Source organism: Somniosus microcephalus, chromosome 19, assembly GCF_052327205.1.
Source record: "Somniosus microcephalus isolate GS21.2 chromosome 19, FLI_Smic_1.0, whole genome shotgun sequence".
In the NCBI taxonomy this organism is placed as follows: domain Eukaryota; kingdom Metazoa; phylum Chordata; class Chondrichthyes; order Squaliformes; family Somniosidae; genus Somniosus; species Somniosus microcephalus.
This window is the reverse complement of record NC_141005.1, coordinates 8,088,126-8,109,865: the sequence shown is the minus strand read 5'-3', so window position 1 is coordinate 8,109,865 and position 21,740 is coordinate 8,088,126. Positions and strand designations below refer to the sequence as shown.

Here is a 21,740-nt window from a genome sequence, read left to right as displayed (position 1 = left end):
CCGAACGCAGTTCATGAAGGGCCGCGTGGACACAAGATACTGACCTGGAAGACAGGAAGAGATCAAACAGATGGAAGAATCTTGCCCGGTACTTCACATGGAGCACAGATGGGTCCAACAAGCTGTAGAGCTTTTTGTAAAAGTCTGGGTATTCTCTACACACACACACACAAAAAAAACAGAGCCAGCATTTACACAATTCAAAAGGAAACAGGAAAAGGTCAAAAAGTCCCTTAAGCAAACTACGCTTTCACAATTACAGTCTTCTGAAGCAATTAAAAGCAGCTCTTCGCATCAGAGAATCACAAGTGTCGAGGAGATTTACTGGAAGGGTACCAGGGATGAGGGACTTCAGTTACGTGGCGAGACCGGAGAAGCTGGGGTTGTTCTCCTTACAGCAGAGGCGGTTATGGGGAGATTTAATAGAGGTGTTCAAAATCATGAATGGTTTTGATAGAGTAAATAAGGAGAAACTGTTTCCAGTGGTGCACACACAGAATCCACATGGACAATACAAATTCGGAGACTGCATGTACATGGACTGCACACCAACGATACACATGCACAGACTGCAAGTGGAGAATACATGATGAGAATACACATTCACTGTGTGCACACACACACACGAGATGTGCCGGTTAATCAACTGCTGCTCGTCCTTGTTTATAAAAAGGCAAAATCTTCACCAAATCGGATTCCAGATTTCGAGAGCTGGCCATGGTCCACTGAGGGACCCAGGGCTGTGGTTTATTAACTGTTCACATTCAACATTAGAGAAAGACTTACAAGTTGTGATGATGGATGAGGTAGAAGAGTCCGTTTAAGGCAAGTAGACTAATAGCTCCTCCTACAAAAGTCAAGGATACAACGTCGGTTAAACCATTCACAGAGGGCAGAGTCCACAGTCAGCAAGACCCTGAGCCAGTCACCTGCCCTTATACAGCACATGTATGACATAGGGAAGCGTTCCAAAGCACTTTACAATGAGGAGACTGGACACCAGGCAGGATTTTGGGAGGAGGGATGGGGCGGGGACTAAAGGCATCGTTGAGGAGGCTTTTCAAAGTTGGGAGAAGATGGGGAGGAGGCAGGAATTGACGCGGCAAGATGGAGGAATTTGGGGACGGACCTACAGTGACCCAACCTGACAGCTAACGACCCTACCAATGATGATGGAGTCGAAAGCAAGTCTTGCATTTCTATAGCGCCTTTCACGACCTCAGAACGTCCCAAAGCACTTTACAGCCAATGAAGTACTTCTGAAGTGTAGTCACTGTTGTAATGTGGGAAATGCGGCAGCCAATTTGCGCACAGCAAGCTCCCACAAACAGCAATGTGATAATGACCAGATCATCTATTTTTAGGCGTTGATTGAGGGATAAATATTGGCCCAGGACACCGGGGAGAACGCCCCTGCTCTTCTTCAGCTGCCAAATGAGCTCTGTGACAGCCCACAGGGTGATGAGTCGCAGGCACTACCACACAGTACGCTGCTCGGAGCTCTTGGTCTCAGCTGTGGTGGGCTGCTTAGCTGGAACTGGTGGGTGAGCCAATCCTGGCTTTCCTCCCAATGGCTCATCAGTAAAAGCTGGGATGAGGTCCCCTGCTTGGGGATCATATGGTTTCAGGAAAGCTTTTTGCAGGGAAAATAGTCACTTTGTTCCTTTATAATTCACTCCCGGCCTTGGCTGGGAGGGAGCCACACATCAGTATGTATACCCGCTGCGGTATTGCCTGCCCTCGCCCCCTTCCTCACCCCCCACTGCCACTGAAAGCTTCATCCATTCCTTGGGTCACCTACAGGCTCAGCTTCTCTTAACATCCTCCTTGCCCCACCACACATTGCCTCCATTCTGGCGTGGATAGGGGGCTCGTTATAATTTACATTATAGGAGCAAGGAGCAGAGAGGTTTAGGGAGGGAATTCCGGAGCTCATGAGCCCAGGCAGCTGAAGGCACAGCCACCGCGGTGGAGCGATTAAAATCAGCCATTTGCAGAGATCTCGGGGGTTGTGGCGCTGGAGGAGGTTATGGAGATAGGGAGGGGTGAGGCCAAGGAGGGATTTCAACACGAAGATGAGAATTTTAAAATTGAGGCTTTGCTGGACCAGGAGACAATGTAGGACAGCAAGCACAGGGGTGATGGGTGAGCGGGACTCGGTGTGAGTTAGGCTGAAGGGTCAAGAACCTGGACACAGATTTAAGGTCTTGACAAAGGGTTTGACCCGAAACGTTGACTCTATTTTCTCTCCACGGATGTTGCCTGGCCTGTTGAGTTTTTCCAGCATTTTCTGTTGTTATTTCGGATTTCCAGCATCTGCAGTATTTTGCTATCGTACAGATTTAAGGTGATTGGCAAAAGAACCAAAGGTGACATGAGGGAAAAGTGGTTAGGATCTGGAATGCACTGCCCGAGAGGGTGGTGGAGGCAGTCTCAATCGTGGCTTTCAAAAGGGAATTGGATAAGGACCTGAAGGAAAAACATTTGCTGGGCTACGGGGAAAGGGACTAGCTGAAGTGCTCTTGCAGAGAGCCGGCATGGGCTCGACAGGCCAAATGGCCTCCTTCTGACGACAAGGGACCTCAGTGTTACACTTCCAAATCATGCCACTGTATAATTAGATATTAGCCAATCCCTGGTTGTATGGGATGCAAAGTCTGCTTATGGGAAAGACCAGAGGCGCTGAACCAAGAGAATACCTAGAGCCGATGTTTTTTTAAACCGTATACGCTCTGCATTATTGTTCACATACCTATCTCGTAGGCAGCAGTGAGGAAATCTATCATCAGGGTTGGGTTGCTCATGTATGGCAATATGGACTCATGCAAAATCACCAGCACCTTCTTGTAGAGATTAGTTGGTAGCTGTGAAAAAAAATCAATGTCTTGTTTAAAACCATCAGCAATATTGCAGCCATTAGCGGATATCCCATGGTTACTGTGGTAACAAATGGTTGTTAGTCCTGCAACAATAACTTCCGCATGATTCTGGCCCGAGTGGTTTTACCCAACAAGCTTCAATATACATTGACTAATCTAAAATCCAGGCCGACACTCCCAGTGTAGTGCTGAGGGAGTGCTGCACGGTCGGAGGGGCCGTCTTTCAGATGAGACGTTAAACCGAGGCCCCGTCTGCTCTCTCAGGTAGACGTAAAAGATCCCGCGGCCACTATTTCGAAGAAGAGCAGGGGAGTTCTCCCCAGTGTCCTGGGGCCAATATTTATCCCTCAATCAACACCTAAAAACAGATTATCTGGTCATTATCACACTGCTATGTGTGGGACTTACTGTACGCAAATTGGCTGCCGCGTTTCCTACATTACAACAGTGACTACACTTGAAAAAAAAAATGTTCTTCATTGGCTGTAAAACGCTTTGGAACGTCCACTGGTCGTAAAGGGCGCTATATAAATGCAAGTCTGTCTTTTTTGACTGATAACAATACTGTTCTTATACAACTGTTCTACAGTATTACATTAAGTGACAAGCAATTAATATAACCCGTTTTCCCTGCGGATTTCAAGGGGATCAGACTTGTCCTTTGTGGGCTACCGTTAAGGCAAATGGACTTCCGACTGTCCCGAGAGCTCCCACAAACACTGACCACTAGCCCTATAATTATATCCAATAAACCAGGGTCTAATTACGTACATACTGGCCTTGCCCCTGCCCCAGGGTATATTGGCCTCAGAGGGAGTGCTGCGCAGATTCAACAGAATGATACCCAGATTCCAAGGGTTAAATTCCCTGGAATTTAGAAGATTAAGGGGTGATCTGATGGAAGTTTTCAAGATATTAAGGGGAACTGATAGGGTAGAGAGAGAGAAACTATTTCCTCTTGTTGGGGAGTCCAGCACAAGGGAAACAGCCGAAAAATGAGAGCAGAGGCATTCTCTCATTTAAATAAACGGCGGTACCACCTGCATTACAACAGCACGAAGAGGAACGTTACACGAGCCCGCTAAGATTTCACGTGACAGTAATTTCTGGGCTTCAATAGTTCGTGCACACGAGGGATGCAGATATCTGAATGGTCACCACACCACACTGCAATCCGCCCAACTCGTGCGACTAAAGCATTCAGTGTAATGCATTCACTCGTAAAAATAAATCTATTTAACGTTGATGGACCGCTAACACTGAAGGCTTACAAATGACATCTTTAACTATTGCTATTGATAGGAAGAAACCCAGAGATTTGATTCTCACGGGTCGATGAGTCATTTGCTTCTTGCATCTCACCACAGTCAAGATCCATTATGACACAGAAGAACTTAAGAAATAGGAGGAGTCGGCCATGTGTCCCCTCGAGCCTGCTCCGCCATTCAATAAGATCGTGGCTGATTTTCGACCTCAACTCCACCTTCCCGCACTATCCCTCGAATCCCCTAGAGTCCAAAAATCTATCGATCTCAACCTTGAATATACTCAACGACTGAGCATCCGCAGCCCTCTGGGGCAGAGAATTCCAAACATTCACAAACCTCTGAGTGAAGAAATTCATCTTCATCTCAGTCTTAAATGGCCGACCCCTTACCCTGAGACTGTGACCCCTGGTTCTAGACCCTCCAGCCAGGAGGAAACAGCCTCTCTGCATCTACCCTGTCAATCCCCCTCAGAATACGAGAGATCGGCAGGATGGACCAGTAGTTCTGTCATTTTTCACATGTTTATAATTGAGCATTTGTTTCCTTAAAGTTTATTAATGTGCAACTCCTCACTACAGTTCTCAATTCTATAGATGATAAACAACAACACTGATGGCTATGAAATGATACTGCGGCACTTCCAGAAGGTTAATCTTTCAGTAAACAGATTTAAAATCTTATTAAATTACTGAGGTAACAAGTGGAGGCGTTTTATCACTCCTGTTGCTCCCAATATAAAGGGACGGGGGATTATTAATGGCCCATTTACTAATCTCTTACAGCAGTATTACCAAGCGCCGAAAGCGTAGCCTGGTTATAGGGAGATCCTTGCAGTTGGGGAACAGGAAGTGCGTGTCAGGAGGATGAAGTAGAAAGGAAATTTTATCAGAGAATCTTGCAGCACAGGAGGCCATTCAGCCCATCGTACCTGTGCCGGCTCTTTGAAAGAGCTCTCCAATCAGTCCCACTCCCCTGGCTCTTTCCCCAGAGCGATTCTCTCCAATCAGTCCCACTCCCCCTGCTCTTTCCCCAGAGCGATTCTCTCCAATCAGTCCCACTCCCCCGCTCTTTCCCCACAGCGATTCTCTCCAATCAGTCCCACTCCCCTGCTCTTTCCACAGAGCGATTCTCTCCAATCAGTCCCACTCCCCTGCTCTTTCCCCAGAGCGATTCTCTCCAATCAGTCCCACTTCCCCGGCTCTTTCCCCAGAGCGATTCTCTCCAATCAGTCCCACTCCCCTGCTCTTTCCCCAGAGCGATTCTCTCCAATCAGTCCCACTCCCCCTGCTCTTTCCCCACAGCCCTGCAAACTTCTCCCCTTCCAAGTATTTATAAGAGCTTAATTTTTTTTTTTTTTTTTTACAGTAACTAAAATGCCTTAAAAAGAGATTAACAATGTCAGTGTTCAACTGAGGCATTGCAAACTGCTGCTTTCCATAATGAGCACAATATATTTATAGTCACCACCAGCGATCTGTGATATTACACAGGCTATACAGGACAGAAACAGGCCATTCGGCCCAACCAGTCCATGCCGGCATTTATGTTCCACTCGAGCGTCCTCCCATCCTTCCTCATCTAACTCTTAGCAGCATAATTCGCTATTTCTTTCTCCCTCATGTGCTTATCTAGCTTCCTTTAATGATGTTCCTCTCAACCACTCCCTGCACTCGGCACTCTCTGGGTAAAGAAGTTTCTTCTGAATTCCCCTTTCGATTTCTTGGCGACTATCTTATATTGATAGCCTCTAGCTTTGCTCTTCCCCACAAATGGAAACACTCTCTCTGTATCCACTCTATCAAAACCGTTCATGATTTTAAAGACCCCTATAAAAGATCTCCAGCCTGTTCATCCTTTCCTGTTGGGTATACCCTCACACCTTGTGAATCTTTTTGTACCCTCTCCGATGCCTCTACATCCTTTTTATAATATGGCAGCCAGAATTGTACACAGTACTCGAACTGTGGTCTAACCAAGATTTAATACAAGTTCAGCATAACTTTGCTATTTTCAATTCTATCTCGCTAGAAATAAATCCGAGTGCTTGCCTCTTATTACACGAGAGAAAGACACATCCTGTTTACCGCTTCAATCAACACACCTCAAAGTTTGAAAATAACAAGTTAACCGCTTGCAGTGACGTAAACTGACTAGCGCTCGACAGAAATAAGCTCGTCAGGGACAAATCAGAAGCAGGGCTCTGTGGCTGAAGCTCGCCATGGTCTTGTACCTGAGATAGATTAAGAAAAAAAAAGAACTTGCATTTCTACAGCGCCTTTCACGACCTCAGGACGTTCCAAAGCGCTTTACAGCCAATGAAGTTTTTTTTTTGAAGTGCAGTCACTGTTGTAATGTGGGAAACGCAGCAGCCAATTTGTGCCCAGCAAGATCCCACAAACAGCACTATGATAATGACCAGATAATCTGTTTTTAGTGATGTTGATTCAGGGATTAAATATTGGCCCCAGGACACCGGGGAGAACTCCCCTGCTCTTCTTCAAAATAGAGCCATGGGATCTTTTACATCCACCTGAGAGAGCAGACGGGGCCTCGGTTTAACGTCTCATCCGAAAGACGGCACCTCCGACAGTGCAGCACTCCCTCAGCACTGCACTGGGAGTGTCAGCCTAGATTTTTGTGCTCAAGTCTCTGGAGTGGAACTTGAACCCACAACCTTCTGACTCAGAGGCGAGAGTGCTGCCCACTGAGCCACGGCTAACAGGAACGCAAAGGTCCAGAGTTCCTGGACTCTGTGTTTCAGGAGATGGTCACACCTATGAAGTTAATTAATTCAGATGTAGCCCATGGTCAGGGACAGGACGGTGTGACTACGAGTGAGGCAGGTACGGGGATCCAGGAGGTAGTGTTGGAGGAGCCGCAGCCCTTGCTCTTGTCCAACAGGTTCGAGGTTCTTACTCCCTGTGGGGACAGGAGCAGGGGCTGCAGGGAGGATGAGCAACCTGGCCACAGCACCGTGGAACAGGGGGCCGTTCAAGAGGGGGGAGTAAATAGAAATGTTGTAGTGGTAGGGGATAGTATTATTAGGGGGATAGATAGAGTTCTCTGCAGCCGAGAGCAAGAGTCCCGAGGGCTGTGTTGCCTACCCGGTGCCAGGGTTAAGGACATCTCCTCTGGACTGGAAAGAAACTTGCAGTGGGAGGGGGTGGATCCAGTTGTCGTGGTCCATGTTGGTACAAACGACATAGATAGGACTAGGAAGCCGGTTCTGTTAAAGGAGTATGAGCAGCTAGGGGTCAAATTAAAAGACAGAACCTCAAGGGTAATAATCTCTGGATTATTACCTGAGCCACGAGCGAATTTGGCTAGGACAAATAAAATTAGAGTGTTAAATGCGTGGCTCAAAGACTGGTGTGGGAGAAATGGGTTTTGCTTCCTGGGACACTGGCACCAGTACTGGGGCAGGAGGGAGCTGTTCCGTTGGGACGGGCTTCACTTGGCCAGTGCTGGGGCTAGAGTCCTGGCGGATCATATAACTAGGGCTGCAGAGAGGGCTTTAAACTAACTAGTGGGGGGGAGGTTCCTAGAGGGCAAATAATAAAAATGACAACAGAGAAGGTCATAGACTTAGGTAGCAGTGGGGAAATTAAAAATCAGAGCGTATCAGGAATGGGCAGAAGGTATGGAGTAAAAGGTAAAGTAATAAAAAGGGCAAAAGTAGGAACGAAGTGTCACAAAACATATTTGAAAGTTCTCTATCTGAATGCACGTAGCATTCGTAACAAAATAGACGAGTTAATGGCACAAATAACTACATATGGGTATGATCTTGTGGCCATTACAGAAACATGGCTGCAGGGTGACAATGCCTGGGAATTAAACATACCAGGTTATTTAACGATCAGGAAGGACAGGCAGGAAGGAAGGGGAGGTGGGGTGGCTATGTTAATAAAGGAAGGAATCACTGTAATACAGAGAAATGATATTGGGTCAAAAGATCAGGATAATGAAACAGTTTGGGTGGAGATAAGGAATAATAAGGGGAAAAAAACACTAGTGGGCGTAGTCTATAGGCCCCCAAACAGTTGCAACTCTGTTGGACGGAGTATCAATCAGGAAATAGTTGAGGCTTGTAATAAGGGAACATCTATAATTATGGGGGGTTTTAACTATCATATTAATTGAACAAATCAAATTGGGCATGGCTGCCTTGAGGATGAGTTCATTGAGTGTATTAGGGATGGGTTTCTTGAGCAGTATGTAACTGAACCGACCAGGGGGCAAGCAACCTTAGATCTGGTCCTGTGTAACGAGACAGGATTAATTAAAAATGTCCTAGTAAAGGATCCCCTTGGAATGAGTGACCATAACATGGTTGAATTCCATATTCAATTAGAGGGTGAGAAGGTTGGATCTCAAACAAGCGTGCTAAGCTTGAATAAAGGAGACTATGAAGGTATGAGAGCGGAATTGAGTAGAGTGGATTGGGAAAATAGATTAAAGGGTAAGACGATACATGATCAGTGGTGTACATTTAAGGAGTTATTTTACAACTTCCAAAAAATATATATTCCACTGAGAAGAAAAGGGTGTAAAAGAAGACAGCCATCCGTGGCTAAGTAAAGAAATTAAGGATAGTATTCGACTAAAAACAAGGGCATATAAGGTAGCCAAATCTAGTGGGAGGATAGAGGATTGGGAAAACTTTAAAAGACAGCAAAAAATAACAAAAAGATTAATTAAGAAAGGGAAGATAGATTATGAAAGTAAATTAGCAAAAAATATAAAAACAGATAGTAAGAGTTTTTATAGTTATATAAAAAGAAAAAGGGTGGCTAAAGTAAATGTTGGTCCCTTAGAGGATGAGACCGGGAAATTAATGGTGGGAAATATGGAGATGGCAAAAACACTGAATGAATATTTTGTATCAGTCTTTACAGTAGAAGACACTAAGAATATCCCAGCATTGGACAAACAGGGGGCTATAGGGGGGGGGAGGAGCTAAACACGATCAAAATCACTAAGGAAGTGGTACTCGGTAAAATAATGGGACTCAAGGCGGATAAATCACCTGGACCGGATGGCTTACATCCTAGGGTCTTGAGGGAAATGGCGGTAGGGATTGTGGATGCATTGGTAATAATTTTCCAAAACTCCCTGGACTCGGCAAAGGTCCTGGCAGACTGGAAAACTGCTAATGAAACACCCTTATTTAAAAAGGGCAGTAGACAGAAGGCTGGAAACTATAGACCGGTTAGCCTAACATCTGTGGTAGGTAAAATTTTGGAGTCCATTATTAAGGAGACAGTAACAGGACATTTGGATAATCATAATTTAATAGGACAAAGTCAGCATGGTTTTATGAAGGGGAAGTCATGTTTGACAAATTTGCTGGAGTTCTTTGAGGAAGTAACATATAGGGTGGATAAAGGGGAACCAATGGACGTAGTGTATTTAGACTTCCAAAATGCATTTGACAAGGTGCCACACAAAAGATTATTGCTTAAGATAAAAAATCACAGGATTGGGGGTAATATTCTGGCATGGATAGAGGATTGGCTATCTAACAGAAGGCAGAGAGTTGGGATAAATGGTTCATTCTCAGACTGGCAATCAGTAACTAGTGGTGTTCCGCAGGGGTCAGTGCTGGGTCCCCAACTCTTTACAATCTATATTAACGATTTGGAGGAGGGGACCGAGTGTAACATATCAAAGTTTGCAGATGATACTAAGATGGGGGGGAAAGTAGTGAGTGAGGAGGACATAAAAAACCTGCAAGGGGACATAGACAGGCTAAGTAAGTGGGCAGAGATTTGGCAGATGGAATACAATACTGGAAAGTGTGAGGTTATGCACTTTGGCAGGAAAAATCGTAGAGCAAGTTATTATCTTAATGGCAAGAAACTGGAAAGTACTGAAGTACAAAAGGGATCTGGGGGTCCTGGTGCACGAAACTCAAAAGGTTAGTATACAGGTGCAGCAAGTGATTAAGAAGGCCAATGGAATGTTGGCTTTCATTGCTAGGGGGATATAATATAAAAATAGGGAGGTATTGCTTCAGTTGTACAAGGTATTGGTGAGACCGCACCTGGAATACTGCACACAGTTTTGGTGTCCATACTTAAGAAAGGACATACTTGCTCTCGAGTCAGTACAAAGAAGGTTCACTCGGTTAATCCCGGGGATGAGGGGATGGACATATGAGGAGAGGTTGAGTAGATTGGGACTCTACTCATTGGAGTTCAGAAGAATGAGAGGCGATCTTATTGAAACATATAAGATTGTGAAGGGGTTGGATCAGGTGGATGCGGGGAGGATGTTCCCGATGATGGGTGAAACTAGAACTAGGGGGCATAGTCTTAGAATAAGGTGCTGCTCTTTCAAAACTGAGAGGAGGAGAAACTACTTCAGAGGGTGGTAGGTCCATGGAATATGCTGCCCCAAAAAGCTGTAGAAGCTACATCATTACATAAATTTAAAACAGAAATAGACAGTTTCCTAGAAGTAAAGGGAATTAAGGGTTACGGGGAGCGGGCAGGAATTTGGACATGAGTCTAGGTTCGGATCGGTCATGGCCCTGTGGGTAGCGGAGCGGGCCCAGGGGCCGTGTAGCCTGATCCTGCTCCGATTTCGTGTGTCTAATTCTGTTAGATTCAGGAGATGGTTCTGTGATAGTAGATTGGCGGTTAGGATCAGATCAGCCATGATCTTATTAAATGGCGGAGCAGGCTCGAGGGGCCGATTGGCCTACTCCTGCTCCTATTTCTTATGTTCTTATGTAATACTTCCCTATTATGATAATCACCCACCCCCCCCACACAGTGAGCCATAAAGTGGAGATACTGGTGGGAGGACATGCTCATCAAGAGAATACCATGAGAAGTTATGTTAAACTTGTATAGAACCTTGGTTAGACCACACTTGGAGCACGGTGAACAGTTCTGGTCTGCATTTTATAAAAAAGGATACAGAGGCACTGGAGAAGGTGCAAAAAAGATTTACTTGAATGATACCAGAACTAAGAGGTTATACCGATCAGGAAAGATTGAAATGGCTGGGGCTCTTTTCTCTAGAAAAGAGAAGGCTGAGAGGCGACCTGATAGAGATCTTAAAATTACAAAGGGGTTTGAAAGGGTAGACATAGAGAAGATGTTTCCACTTGTGGGGAAGACCAGAACTAGGGCCAATCAATATAAGATAGTCACTAATAAATCCAATAGGAAATTCAGGAGAAACTTCTAAACCCAGAGTGATGAGAATGTGGAACTCACTACCACAGGGAGTGGTTGAGGCGAATAGCCGAGATGCATTTAAGGGGAAGCTGGATGAGGGAGAAAGGGATAGAAGGATATGCTGATAGGGTGCGATGAAGAGGGGTGGGAGGAGGCTCGTGTGGAGCAGAAACACCAGCACAGACCAGTTGGGCCGAATGGCCTCTTTCTGTGCTGTAAATACTTTGTCATACCATGGTGTTACAAAAGGAATACTTCTGTTTTTCCTTTCTCTTAATACCTTGGATTTAAGAGCATGTTAACTGGAAGGAACACGATTGATTGCTGCACTTGGTGCAAATGAAGACGAGCTGTAGGTGTGAACATGGTGCGTGAAATACGGCCTCACTCCAAAGCAGAACACACGTACAGCAAATGGGTGAAAGAAAACGCTCACGAGACGCGTTATTTTTAGGGACACGGTGGAGAACAAACTTACCTTGTGTTTAAGGAACACCAGCCACAGTCGCTCAAACATTCTTCTGTGTTCCTGTTGGTGAGAAGGGGGATATTTGTAAAGCAACGCACTGAAATTGGTGGCTTGCTGAACCCATAATTAGCTGCTCAGGTTGGACCAACAGTACCGAACTAGTTCATTCCACGTTACACATTCACAAGACAAGTTCACATCGAGTTGCTGCAGCAGTACAGGAGTGACGGGTTTCTCGTTTCCGACACTAGTTTGACTTTTCCCACTTTCCTCGCTCCCAGGCATTGCCGAGACAATTTTACTTCCGATGGTGCTGGGAGAATGGGCCAACTTTAGTGCAGCTATACACAAGGACCAAGGGATTTATGTTTCCGTTAAAATACTGGTTCTGTAATAAAACGCCTTTAAAGAAATCTTGGACATGACGGACCCTTGAAGAGTCATAAAGGCTTTGATGACATTAGGAGCGCTAATTGTTTTGTCATCGGATCTAAGCAGCCAGGACCACAGACTTGCTGCAAAGTCAGGGGCAGCGAGGGAACCTGAACGTACTTTATAAACCACCAGTGAAGCTCGTGGTCTTAGTGAGCATGTTTGTGCTGGCTGTAAACGGTAACTGATTTTCTCTCTTGAACCCAGAGTCTTATGGTAGAGTGCGATCCAATGCTCCTGCTAAGCTACTCACACGTGGCCGCACAATCACCTGCAAGGTCCCGCGCAGGCCGCACCCCGGCTTTTGCACTGTAAACACCGCACCTCTGCAGAAACTTACCGCGCAGAACAAAGCGCAGCATATTGGTGCTCTCTCCGCATGTCGTCTTAGCCTAGTGAGTTATGGTCGGGTGCTGACAATGTCCCCGTTAAGCTGCGCGGCCAGGCAGCAGTCTGGAGGCCCCGCACAGGCCGCTCACCGGCTTTTGAATGGGAAAACCCCGCATTAAGGGGCCGCGCACCCAAAAAAAAATTAGAGGGAACATTGGTGCCGTCTCTCCCTTTGTCTCTCAGAAATGGAAATGTTTCTGGACTCCCCAAGTCCAGATGAGTGAAGGTGTGCGTGATATTCAAACAGTACCTTCAGTTTTGCTGCCTTCCATTCATCATGTTTACCTGCAAATAGAAAGGTTTCAGTCTTAATAACTTTCTGCAAGAATCGAATTACTAAAAGCACTTACAGCACAACCATCTCGATTTTGGTCATTACAGAAAAACAAAAATCATTATGTTAACAGATGCTGTCACCGTCTCCAAGTATAATTAGGTTCTGAGCAGAAACGTTCTCTGGCATGAATACACCTCACTTCCAAGCTTCCGTCACACAACCAATGCAGAGGAGGAAGGCCATTCGGCCCATCTTATCCCATCCATCCCACCAAAAAAGGAAAAGTTACATTTCCGACCCCCCCCACCAAATCCCACACTCCAACAGGTTCCCGCCCTCATCACTCTTCCTGCGCACATTGACTATTCTTTGTGTGAGGAAATGCTTCCCGGCATCAGTCCTGAATTTGTCCTTCATCACTTTGAAGATATCTCTCCCTGCCTGCCCTTGCCCTGTTACTCTGGTTTAGCTTAAAGCAATGCTCTCGGTTATCGTTTCTTCACAGCTGAAATATCTTGTGTAGAAAGAAAGAACGAACTTGCCTTTCTACAACGCCTTTCGCAACCTCAGGACGTCCCAAAGCGCTTTGCAACCAATAGGTGTGTGGATGAGGGTAGTGCAGTTGATGTAGTCCACATGGACTTCAGTAAGGCTTTTGGCAAAGTCCCACATGGGAGACTGGTCAAGAAGGTAAGAGCCCATGGGATCCAGGGCAATTTGGCACATTGGATCCAAAATTGGCTTAGTGGCAGGGGGCAGAGGGTGATGGTCGAAGGCTGTTTTTGTGACTGGAAGCCTGTGTCCAGTGGTGTACCGCAGGGATCGGTGCTGGGTCCTTTGCTGTTTGTAGTGTACATTAATGATTTAGATATGAATGTAGGAGGTATGATCAGTAAGTTCGCAGATGACACAAAAATTGGTGGAGTGGTAAATAGTGAGGAGGGAAGCCTCAGGCTACAGGACGATATAGACAGGTTGGTCAGATGGGCAGAACAGTGGCAAATGGAATTTAACACTTGAAAAGTGTGAGGTGATGCATTTTGGGAGGACTAACAAGGCAAGGGAATACACAATGAATGGTAAGATCCTAGGAAGGACAGCGGATCAGGGGGACCTTGGTGTGCATGTACAGAGATCCCTGAAGGCTGCAGGACAGGTAGATAAGGTGGTTAAGAAGGCATATGCGATACTTGCCTTCATTAGCCGAGGCATAGAATATAAGAGCAGGGAGGTTATGATGGAGCTGTACAAAACGCTAGTTAGGCCACAGCTGGAATACTGCAGTTCCGGTCGCCACACTAAGGAAGTATGTGACTGCATTAGAGAGGGTGCAGAGGAGATTCACCAGGATGTTACCTGGGCTGGAGCGCTTCAGCTATGAAGAGAGACTGGACAGGCTGGGGTTGTTTTCCTTAGAGCAGAGAAGGCTGAGGAGGGACCTGATTGAGGTGTACAAAATTGTGAGGGGCATTGATAGGGGAGGTAGAAAGGAACTTTTCCCCTTAGTAGAGGGGTCAATAACCAGGGGGCATAGTTTCAAGGTAAGGGGCAGGAGGTTTAGAGGGGATTTGAGGAAAAACGTTTTCACCCAAAGGGTGGTTGGAATCTGGAACTCACTGCCTGAAAGGGTGGTAGAGGCAGGAACCCTCACAACATTCAAGAAGCATTTAGATGAGCACTTGAAGCACCATAGCATACAAGGCTACGGACCAAGTGCTGTAAAATGGGATTAGAATAGACATGACTTGATGGCCGGCGCGGACACGATGGGCCGAAGGGCCTCTTTCTGTGCTGTATAACTCTATGAAGTACTTTTTGAAGTGTAGTCGCTGTTGTAATGTGGGAAACGCGGCAGCCAATTTGCGCACAGCAAGCTCCCACAGACAGCAATGTGATAATGACCAGATAATCTGTTTTAGTGATATTGATTCAGGGATAGATATTGGCCCAGGACACCAGGGAGAACTCACCTGCTCTTCTTCGAAATAGCGCCGCGGGATCTTTTATGTCCACCTGAGGGGGCAGACGGGGCCTCAGTTTAACATCGCATGTGAAAGACGGCACCTCCAACAGTGCGGCGCTCCCTCAGTATTGCACTGGGAGTGTCAGTCTGGATTAGATGCTCAAGTCTCTGGAGTGGGGCTTGAACCCACGACCTTCTGACTCGGGTGAGAGTGCGACGCACTGAGCCACAGCCCTCCCAGTCAATTACCTTTCCAGGGTAAACAGCCCAAGTGTCTCTAATGCACCCTCATAACTCGAACGCTGTGTGTCAGCCCCATGCCTCCCTGCCGTCCACTCAAACAGCAACATTGATTATAGACTGGAAGTAGGGTGCACTGGAAATGCAGACGCTCACAGATGGTTGTTTCAAGGTCACGTCTAACCAATTCAGTCCCAACTTACAAGTGCAGATAGGCCCAGTCTCTCGTACAAGAGCTGACTTCCAGAGAATTAATGAGCACCCTGCCATAGGTCACTGGGTTCAGGGGACATGGGGAGAGAGCACCCTGCCATAGGTCACTGGGCTCAGGAGACATGGGGAGAGAGCACCCTGCCATAGGTCACTGGGTTCAGGGGACATGGGGAGAGAGCACCCTGCCATAGGTCACTGGGTTCAGGGGACATGGGGAGAGAGCACCCTGCCATAGGTCACTGGGTTCAGGGAATCATGGGGAGAGAGCACCCTGCCATAAGTCACTGGGTTCAGGAGACACGGGGAGAGAGCACCTTGCCATAGGTCACTGGGTTCAGGGAATCATGGGGAGAGAGCACCCTGCCATAGGTCACTGGGTTCAGGGAATCATGGGGAGAGAGCACCCTGCCATAGGTCACTGGGTTCAGGGGACATGGGGAGAGAGCACCTTGCCATAGGTCACTGGGTTCAGGAGACACGGGGAGAGAGCACCCTGCCATAGGTCACTGGGTTCAGGGAATCATGGGGAGAGAGCACCCTGCCATAGGTCACTGGGTTCAGGAGACATGGGGAGAGAGCACCCTGCCATAGGTCACTGGGTTCAGGAGACATGGGGAGAGAGCACCCTGCCATAGGTCACTGGGTTCAGGGAAGCATGGGGAGCACCCTGCCATAGGTCACTGGGTTCAGGAGACACGGGGAGAGAGCACCCTGCCATAGGTCACTGGGTTCAGGAGACACGGGGAGAGAGCACCCTGCCATAGGTCACTGGGTTCAGGAGACATGGGGAGAGAGCACCCTGCCATAGGTCACTGGGTTCAGGAGACATGGGGAAGAGAGCACCCTGCCATAGGTCACTGGGTTCAGGGAAGCATGGGGAGCACCCTGCCATAGGTCACTGGGTTCAGGAGACACGGGGAGAGAGCACCCTGCCATAGGTCACTGGGTTCAGGAGACACGGGGAGAGAGCACCCTGCCATAGGTCACTGGGCTCAGGGAATCATGGGGAGAGAGCACCCTGCCATAGGTCACTGGGTTCAGGAGACACAGGGAGAGAGCACCCTGCCATAGGTCACTGGGTTCAGGAGACACGGGGAGAGAGCACCCTGCCATAGGTCACTGGGTTCAGGAGACATGGGGAGAGAGCACCCTGCCATAGGTCACTGGGTTCAGGAGACATGGGGAAGAGAGCACCCTGCCATAGGTCACTGGGTTCAGGGAATCATGGGGAGAGAGCACCCTGCCATAGGTCACTGGGTTCAGGGAAGCATGGGGAGCACCCTGCCATAGGTCACTGGGTTCAGGAGACACGGGGAGAGAGCACCCTGCCATAGGTCACTGGGTTCAGGAGACACGGGGAGAGAGCACCCTGCCATAGGTCACTGGGTTCAGGGAATCATGGGGAGAGAGCACCCTGCCATAGGTCACTGGGTTCAGGAGACACAGGGAGAGAGCACCCTGCCATAGGTCACTGGGTTCAGGAGATATGGGGAGAGAGCACCCTACCATAGGTCACTGGGTTCAGGGAATCATGGGGAGCACCCTGCCATAGGTCACTGGGTTCAGGAGATATGGGGAGAGAGCACCCTGCCATAGGTCACTGGGTTCAGGAGATATGGGGAGAGAGCACCCTGCCATAGGTCACTGGGTTCAGGAGACATGGGGAGAGAGCACCCTGCCATAGGTCACTGGGTTCAGGGAATCATGGGGAGAGAGCACCCTGCCATAGGTCACTGGGTTCAGGGGACACGGGGAGAGAGCACCCCGCCATATAAATTGGCCAGAAAGAGCAGTAAACCTGAGGATTGGGAGCAGTTTAGGATTCAGTAAAGGAGGACAACGGGATTAATTAAGAAGGGGAAAATAGAGTATGAGAGTAAGCTTGCAGGGAACATAAAAACTGACTGTAAAAGCTTTTATAGATATGTGAAGAGAAAAAGATTGGTGAAGTCAAATGTAGGTCCCTTGCAGTCAGAATCAGGGGAATTTATAATGGGGAACAAAGAAATGGCAGACCAATTAAATACATATTTTGGTTCTGTCTTCACAAAGTTAGACACAAATAACCTCCCAGAGATTGTCAGGGAACATAAGGTCTGATGAAGGGGAGGAACTGAAAGAAATCAGTATTTGTAAGGAAATGGTGTTAAGGAAATTGATGGGACTGAAGGCCAATAAATCCCCAGGGCCTGATAATCTACATCCTAGGGTACTTAAGGAAGTGGCCCTAGAAATAATAGATGCATTGCTGATCATCTTCCAACATTTGATGGAATCTGGAACAGTACCCATGGATTGGAGGGTAGCTAATGTTACCCCACTATTCAAAAAAGGTGGTAGAGAGAAAACGGGGAATTATAGACCGGTAAGCCTGACATCGGTAGTGTGGAAAATGCTAGAGTCCATTATAAAGGATGTAATAGCTGAGCACTTGGAAAACAGTGACAGGATCGGACAAAGTCAACATGGATTTACAAAAGGTAAATCGTGCTTGACTAATCTACTGGAATTTTTTGAGGATGTAACTGGTAAAATAGATAAGGGAGAACCAGTGGATGTGGTGTATTTGGACTTTCAGAAGGCTTTCGATAAGGTCCCGCGTAAGAGGTTAGCGTGTAAAGTTAAGGCACATGGGATTGGGGGCAAGGTATTGACTTGGATAGAAAACTGGTTGGCAGACAGAAAGCAAAGAGTTGGAATAAACGGGTCTTTTTCCGAGTGGCAGGCAGTGACTAGTGGGGTACCGCAGGGATTGGTCCTTGGACCCCAGCTATTCACAATATATATTAATGATCTAGACGAGGGAACTAGATGTAATATCTCCAAATTTGCAGACGACACAAAGCTAGGTGGGCGTGTGTGCTGTGAGGAGGATGCCGAGAAACTCCAGGATGATTTGGACAGGTTGGGTGATTGGGTAGAAGCATGGCAGATGCAATATAACGTGGAAAAATGTGAGGTTATCCACTTTGGGGGCAAAAACAGGAAGGCAGATTATTATCTGAATGGCAATAGATTGGGCGAAGGGGAAGTGCAACGAGACCTGGGTGTCCTTGTGCACCAGTCGCTGAAGGTAAGCATGCAGGTGCAGCAGGCGGTTAAGAAGGCAAATGGTATGTTGGCCTTCGTAGCGAGAGGCTTTGAGTACAGGAACAAAGATGTCTTGCTGCAGTTGTACAGGGCCTTGGTGAGACCACATCTTGAGTATTGTGTGCAGTTTTGGTCGCCTTAGCTGAGGAAGGATGTTCTTGCCATGAAAGGAGTTCAGCGAAGATTCACCAGGCTGATACCTGGGATGGCAGGAATGACGTGAGGAGAGATTGGGTCGATTGGGCTTATACTCGCTGGAGTTTAGAAGAATGAGAGGGGATCTCATTGAAACTTATAAAATTCTGACAGGACTGGACAGACTAGATGCAGGAAGGATGTCCCCGATGGTCGGGGAGTCCAGAGCCAGGGGTCACAGTCTAAGGATAAGGGGTAAGCCATTTAGGACAGAAATTAGGAGGAATTTCTTCACCCAGAGAGTGGTGAACCTGTGGAATTCTCTACCACAGAAGGCAGTAGAGTCAATTCATTAAATATATTCAAGAAGGAGTTGGATATATTTCTTAAGGCTAAAGGGATCAAGGGGTATGGGGAGAAGGCAGGGACAGGGTACTGAATTTGGATGATCAGCCATGATCCCATTGAATGGCGGAGCAGGCTCGAGGGGCCGAATGGCCTACTCCTGCTCCTATCTTCTTTTTCTATGTCTATGTTTTACCATAGGTCACTGGGTTCAGGGAATCATGGGGAGAGAGCACCCTGCCATAGGTCACTGGGTTCAGGAGACATGGGGAGAGAGCACCCTGCCATAGGTCACTGGGCTCAGGAGACACGGGGAGAGAGCACCCTGCCATAGGTCACTGGGCTCAGGAGATATGGGGAGAGAGCACCCTGCCATAGGTCACTGGGTTCCGGAGACATGGGGAGAGAGCACCCTGCCATAGGTCACTGGGTTCAGGAGATATGGGGAGAGAGCACCCTGGCACCCTGCCATAGGTCACTGGGTTCAGGAGATATGGGGAGAGAGCACCCTGCCATAGGTCACTGGGCTCAGGAGACACGGGGAGAGAGCACCCTGCCATAGGTCACTGGGTTCAGGAGATATGGGGAGAGAGCACCCTGCCATAGGTCACTGGGTTCAGGAGATATGGGGAGAGAGCACCCTGCCATAGGTCACTGGGCTCAGGAGACACGGGGAGAGAGCACCCTGCCATAGGTCACTGGGTTCAGGAGATATGGGGAGAGAGCACCCTGCCATAGGTCACTGGGTTCAGGAGATATGGAGAGGAAAATTAGAGGGGGTTAGGGCAGTTTTGGGTCCTCATTTCACAATCTTAATGCACCCTGGTCCCCTACAGCCAGTGTGGGAGAGATTTTCACACCGTTGTCTTTGACTAGATTTAAACTCAGATGGTGCCAACTCACCCAGTCTCTCCACAAAAATAAAGAGAGAGAGAGAGATAGTAAGAGTCCCATATTTAGCACTGGAACACACGATTATTATTCAGCTAGAATGCAGAAAGGTTTTGAGGGGAGACTGAGCAAACTTGGGCTGAACTGCCCAGAAATGAAGCGGTAGACAACAAGCTGCTTCTGTGTAGGCTGAGGGATGTTCTAATTCAGACCTTTCCGGTTTCCTCTACATTACAACAGCGACTACACTTCAAAAGTACTTCATTGGCTGTAAAGCGCTTCGGGATGTCCTGAGGTCATAAAAGGTACTGCAGAAATGCAAGTTCTTTCTTTTAAAATAATGAAGATAATTGACCAGGCAGACTGGGGATGACTCCTCCATTTGGTAAAGGAGTCCAGAGCCAAGGGACATAAGCAAGTCCAGTGAAATATTCAATACACAAAAGGGCAGAGAGATTGTGGAACCCACTGCCCCAGAAGACCATAAATACAAAGTCAACTGAGGTGTTTAAAAATGAGATAGATATTTACTTGGGGATTAAGGGATATGGGGAAAGGGCTGGGAACTGGGATTAAAAAGTTAAAGCTCCCACGGAGAAACAGTCTTGATGGGCCAACCCCGTCTACATCCCTTCTTACTCTATTTGGGCACTTGGCTTTATCTGCTCATTTTGATCATAGGAACAGGAGGAGGCCATTCAGCCCCTCGAGCCTCTTTCGCCATTCCAAGGCTGATCTGTATCGTAACTCCATCTCCCTTGATAACCTTACCCGACATAAAAATGTCGATCTCGGTCTTCAACATTTCAATTGAACCAACATCCACAGACTTTTGAAGTGTATAAATTTCTCTCAGTCCAAATTATTTCCTGTTGTAACCCGCACTCACCATCCAGTGATACTTACTTTCTTGTTTCACGAGGAAATTCTTGAGTTCACTCTCTTCCCCTGGCATGTGAATCGAGGACAAAAGGGTGAACGTGTTTTGTTGATAGACAGGAAGCAAGGCCTGCACAAAGAGGAGAGGGAAATGATCAAAGTATAATGGTGCGCGTGCGGATTCAGGTCAGCGCCAAACACAAAGTGTGGATGGTTACCCCTTTAGAGTTCTGAATCACTCTCGGTATATTTGCAGCAGCAGAGACCATCACGTAGTAACGGACGTCCTCATATTCCAAATACTCCTGAAATCGGGCGAGCAGGGACGAGGAATCTCTTCCAACCTGAAGCAACTGATCCACAAGCGACTGAAAAGGAAATGGACACTTGTAAAGATAAAGCTGAACAAACAGCGGTTTGAAACAATTGCACCGTGAATTGTCCCTACTAACTAGACTTTTCATCCATATAGTGCCTGGAACAGCGAGATGCCCCAAGATGCTACATAAAGGGAGAGGGGAGAGCAGGAGAAATGGTCAGCAAACATAGAAACACAGAAGATAGGAGCAGGAGTAGGCCATTCGGCCCCTCGAGCCTGCTCCGCCATTCAATGCGATCATGGCTGATCATCCAAATTCAGTACCCTGTCCCTGCTTTCTCCCCATATCCCTTGATCCCCTTAGCCTTAAGAAATATATCCAACTCCTTCTTGAATATATTTAATGAATTGGCCTCAACTGCCTTCTGTGATAGAGAATTCCACAGGTTCACCACTCTCTGGGTGAAGAAATTCCTCATCTCTGTCCTAAATGGCTTACCCCTTATCCTTAGACTGTGACCCCTGGTTCTGGACTCCCCCACCATCGGGAACATCCTTCCTGCATCTAGTCTGTCTAGTCCTGTTAGAATTTTATAAGTTTCAATGAGATCCCCTCTCATTCTTCTAAACTTTAGCAAGTGTCTACCGGACGCACTGCCAAGGGTTCTTTGGCAGCACCTCCCAAACACGCGGCCGCCACCACCTAGGAGGACGTTGCCATTGGTGGCGTGCAATCTCAAGTCCTCATCATAAACAGTTT

The 21,740-nt window shown here is 47.3% G+C and overlaps 1 protein-coding gene across 1 annotated transcript in view; it reads right to left on the bottom strand.

Annotated features, from left to right (window-relative positions):
- The window catches only part of noc4l (nucleolar complex associated 4 homolog), a 46,184-nt gene that overhangs the window by 12,585 nt on the left and 11,859 nt on the right, over nucleotides 1-21,740 (bottom strand). The window contains exons 5-11 of the mRNA XM_086011926.1: nucleotides 20,880-21,029; nucleotides 20,689-20,791; nucleotides 12,879-12,913; nucleotides 11,816-11,866; nucleotides 2,753-2,864; nucleotides 787-847; nucleotides 45-155 (exon numbers count right to left, since the gene is read on the bottom strand). Of these exons, the coding sequence (XP_085868052.1) occupies nucleotides 45-155; nucleotides 787-847; nucleotides 2,753-2,864; nucleotides 11,816-11,866; nucleotides 12,879-12,913; nucleotides 20,689-20,791; nucleotides 20,880-21,029 (623 nt within the window). The remainder of the gene's footprint in view (nucleotides 1-44; nucleotides 156-786; nucleotides 848-2,752; nucleotides 2,865-11,815; nucleotides 11,867-12,878; nucleotides 12,914-20,688; nucleotides 20,792-20,879; nucleotides 21,030-21,740) is intronic.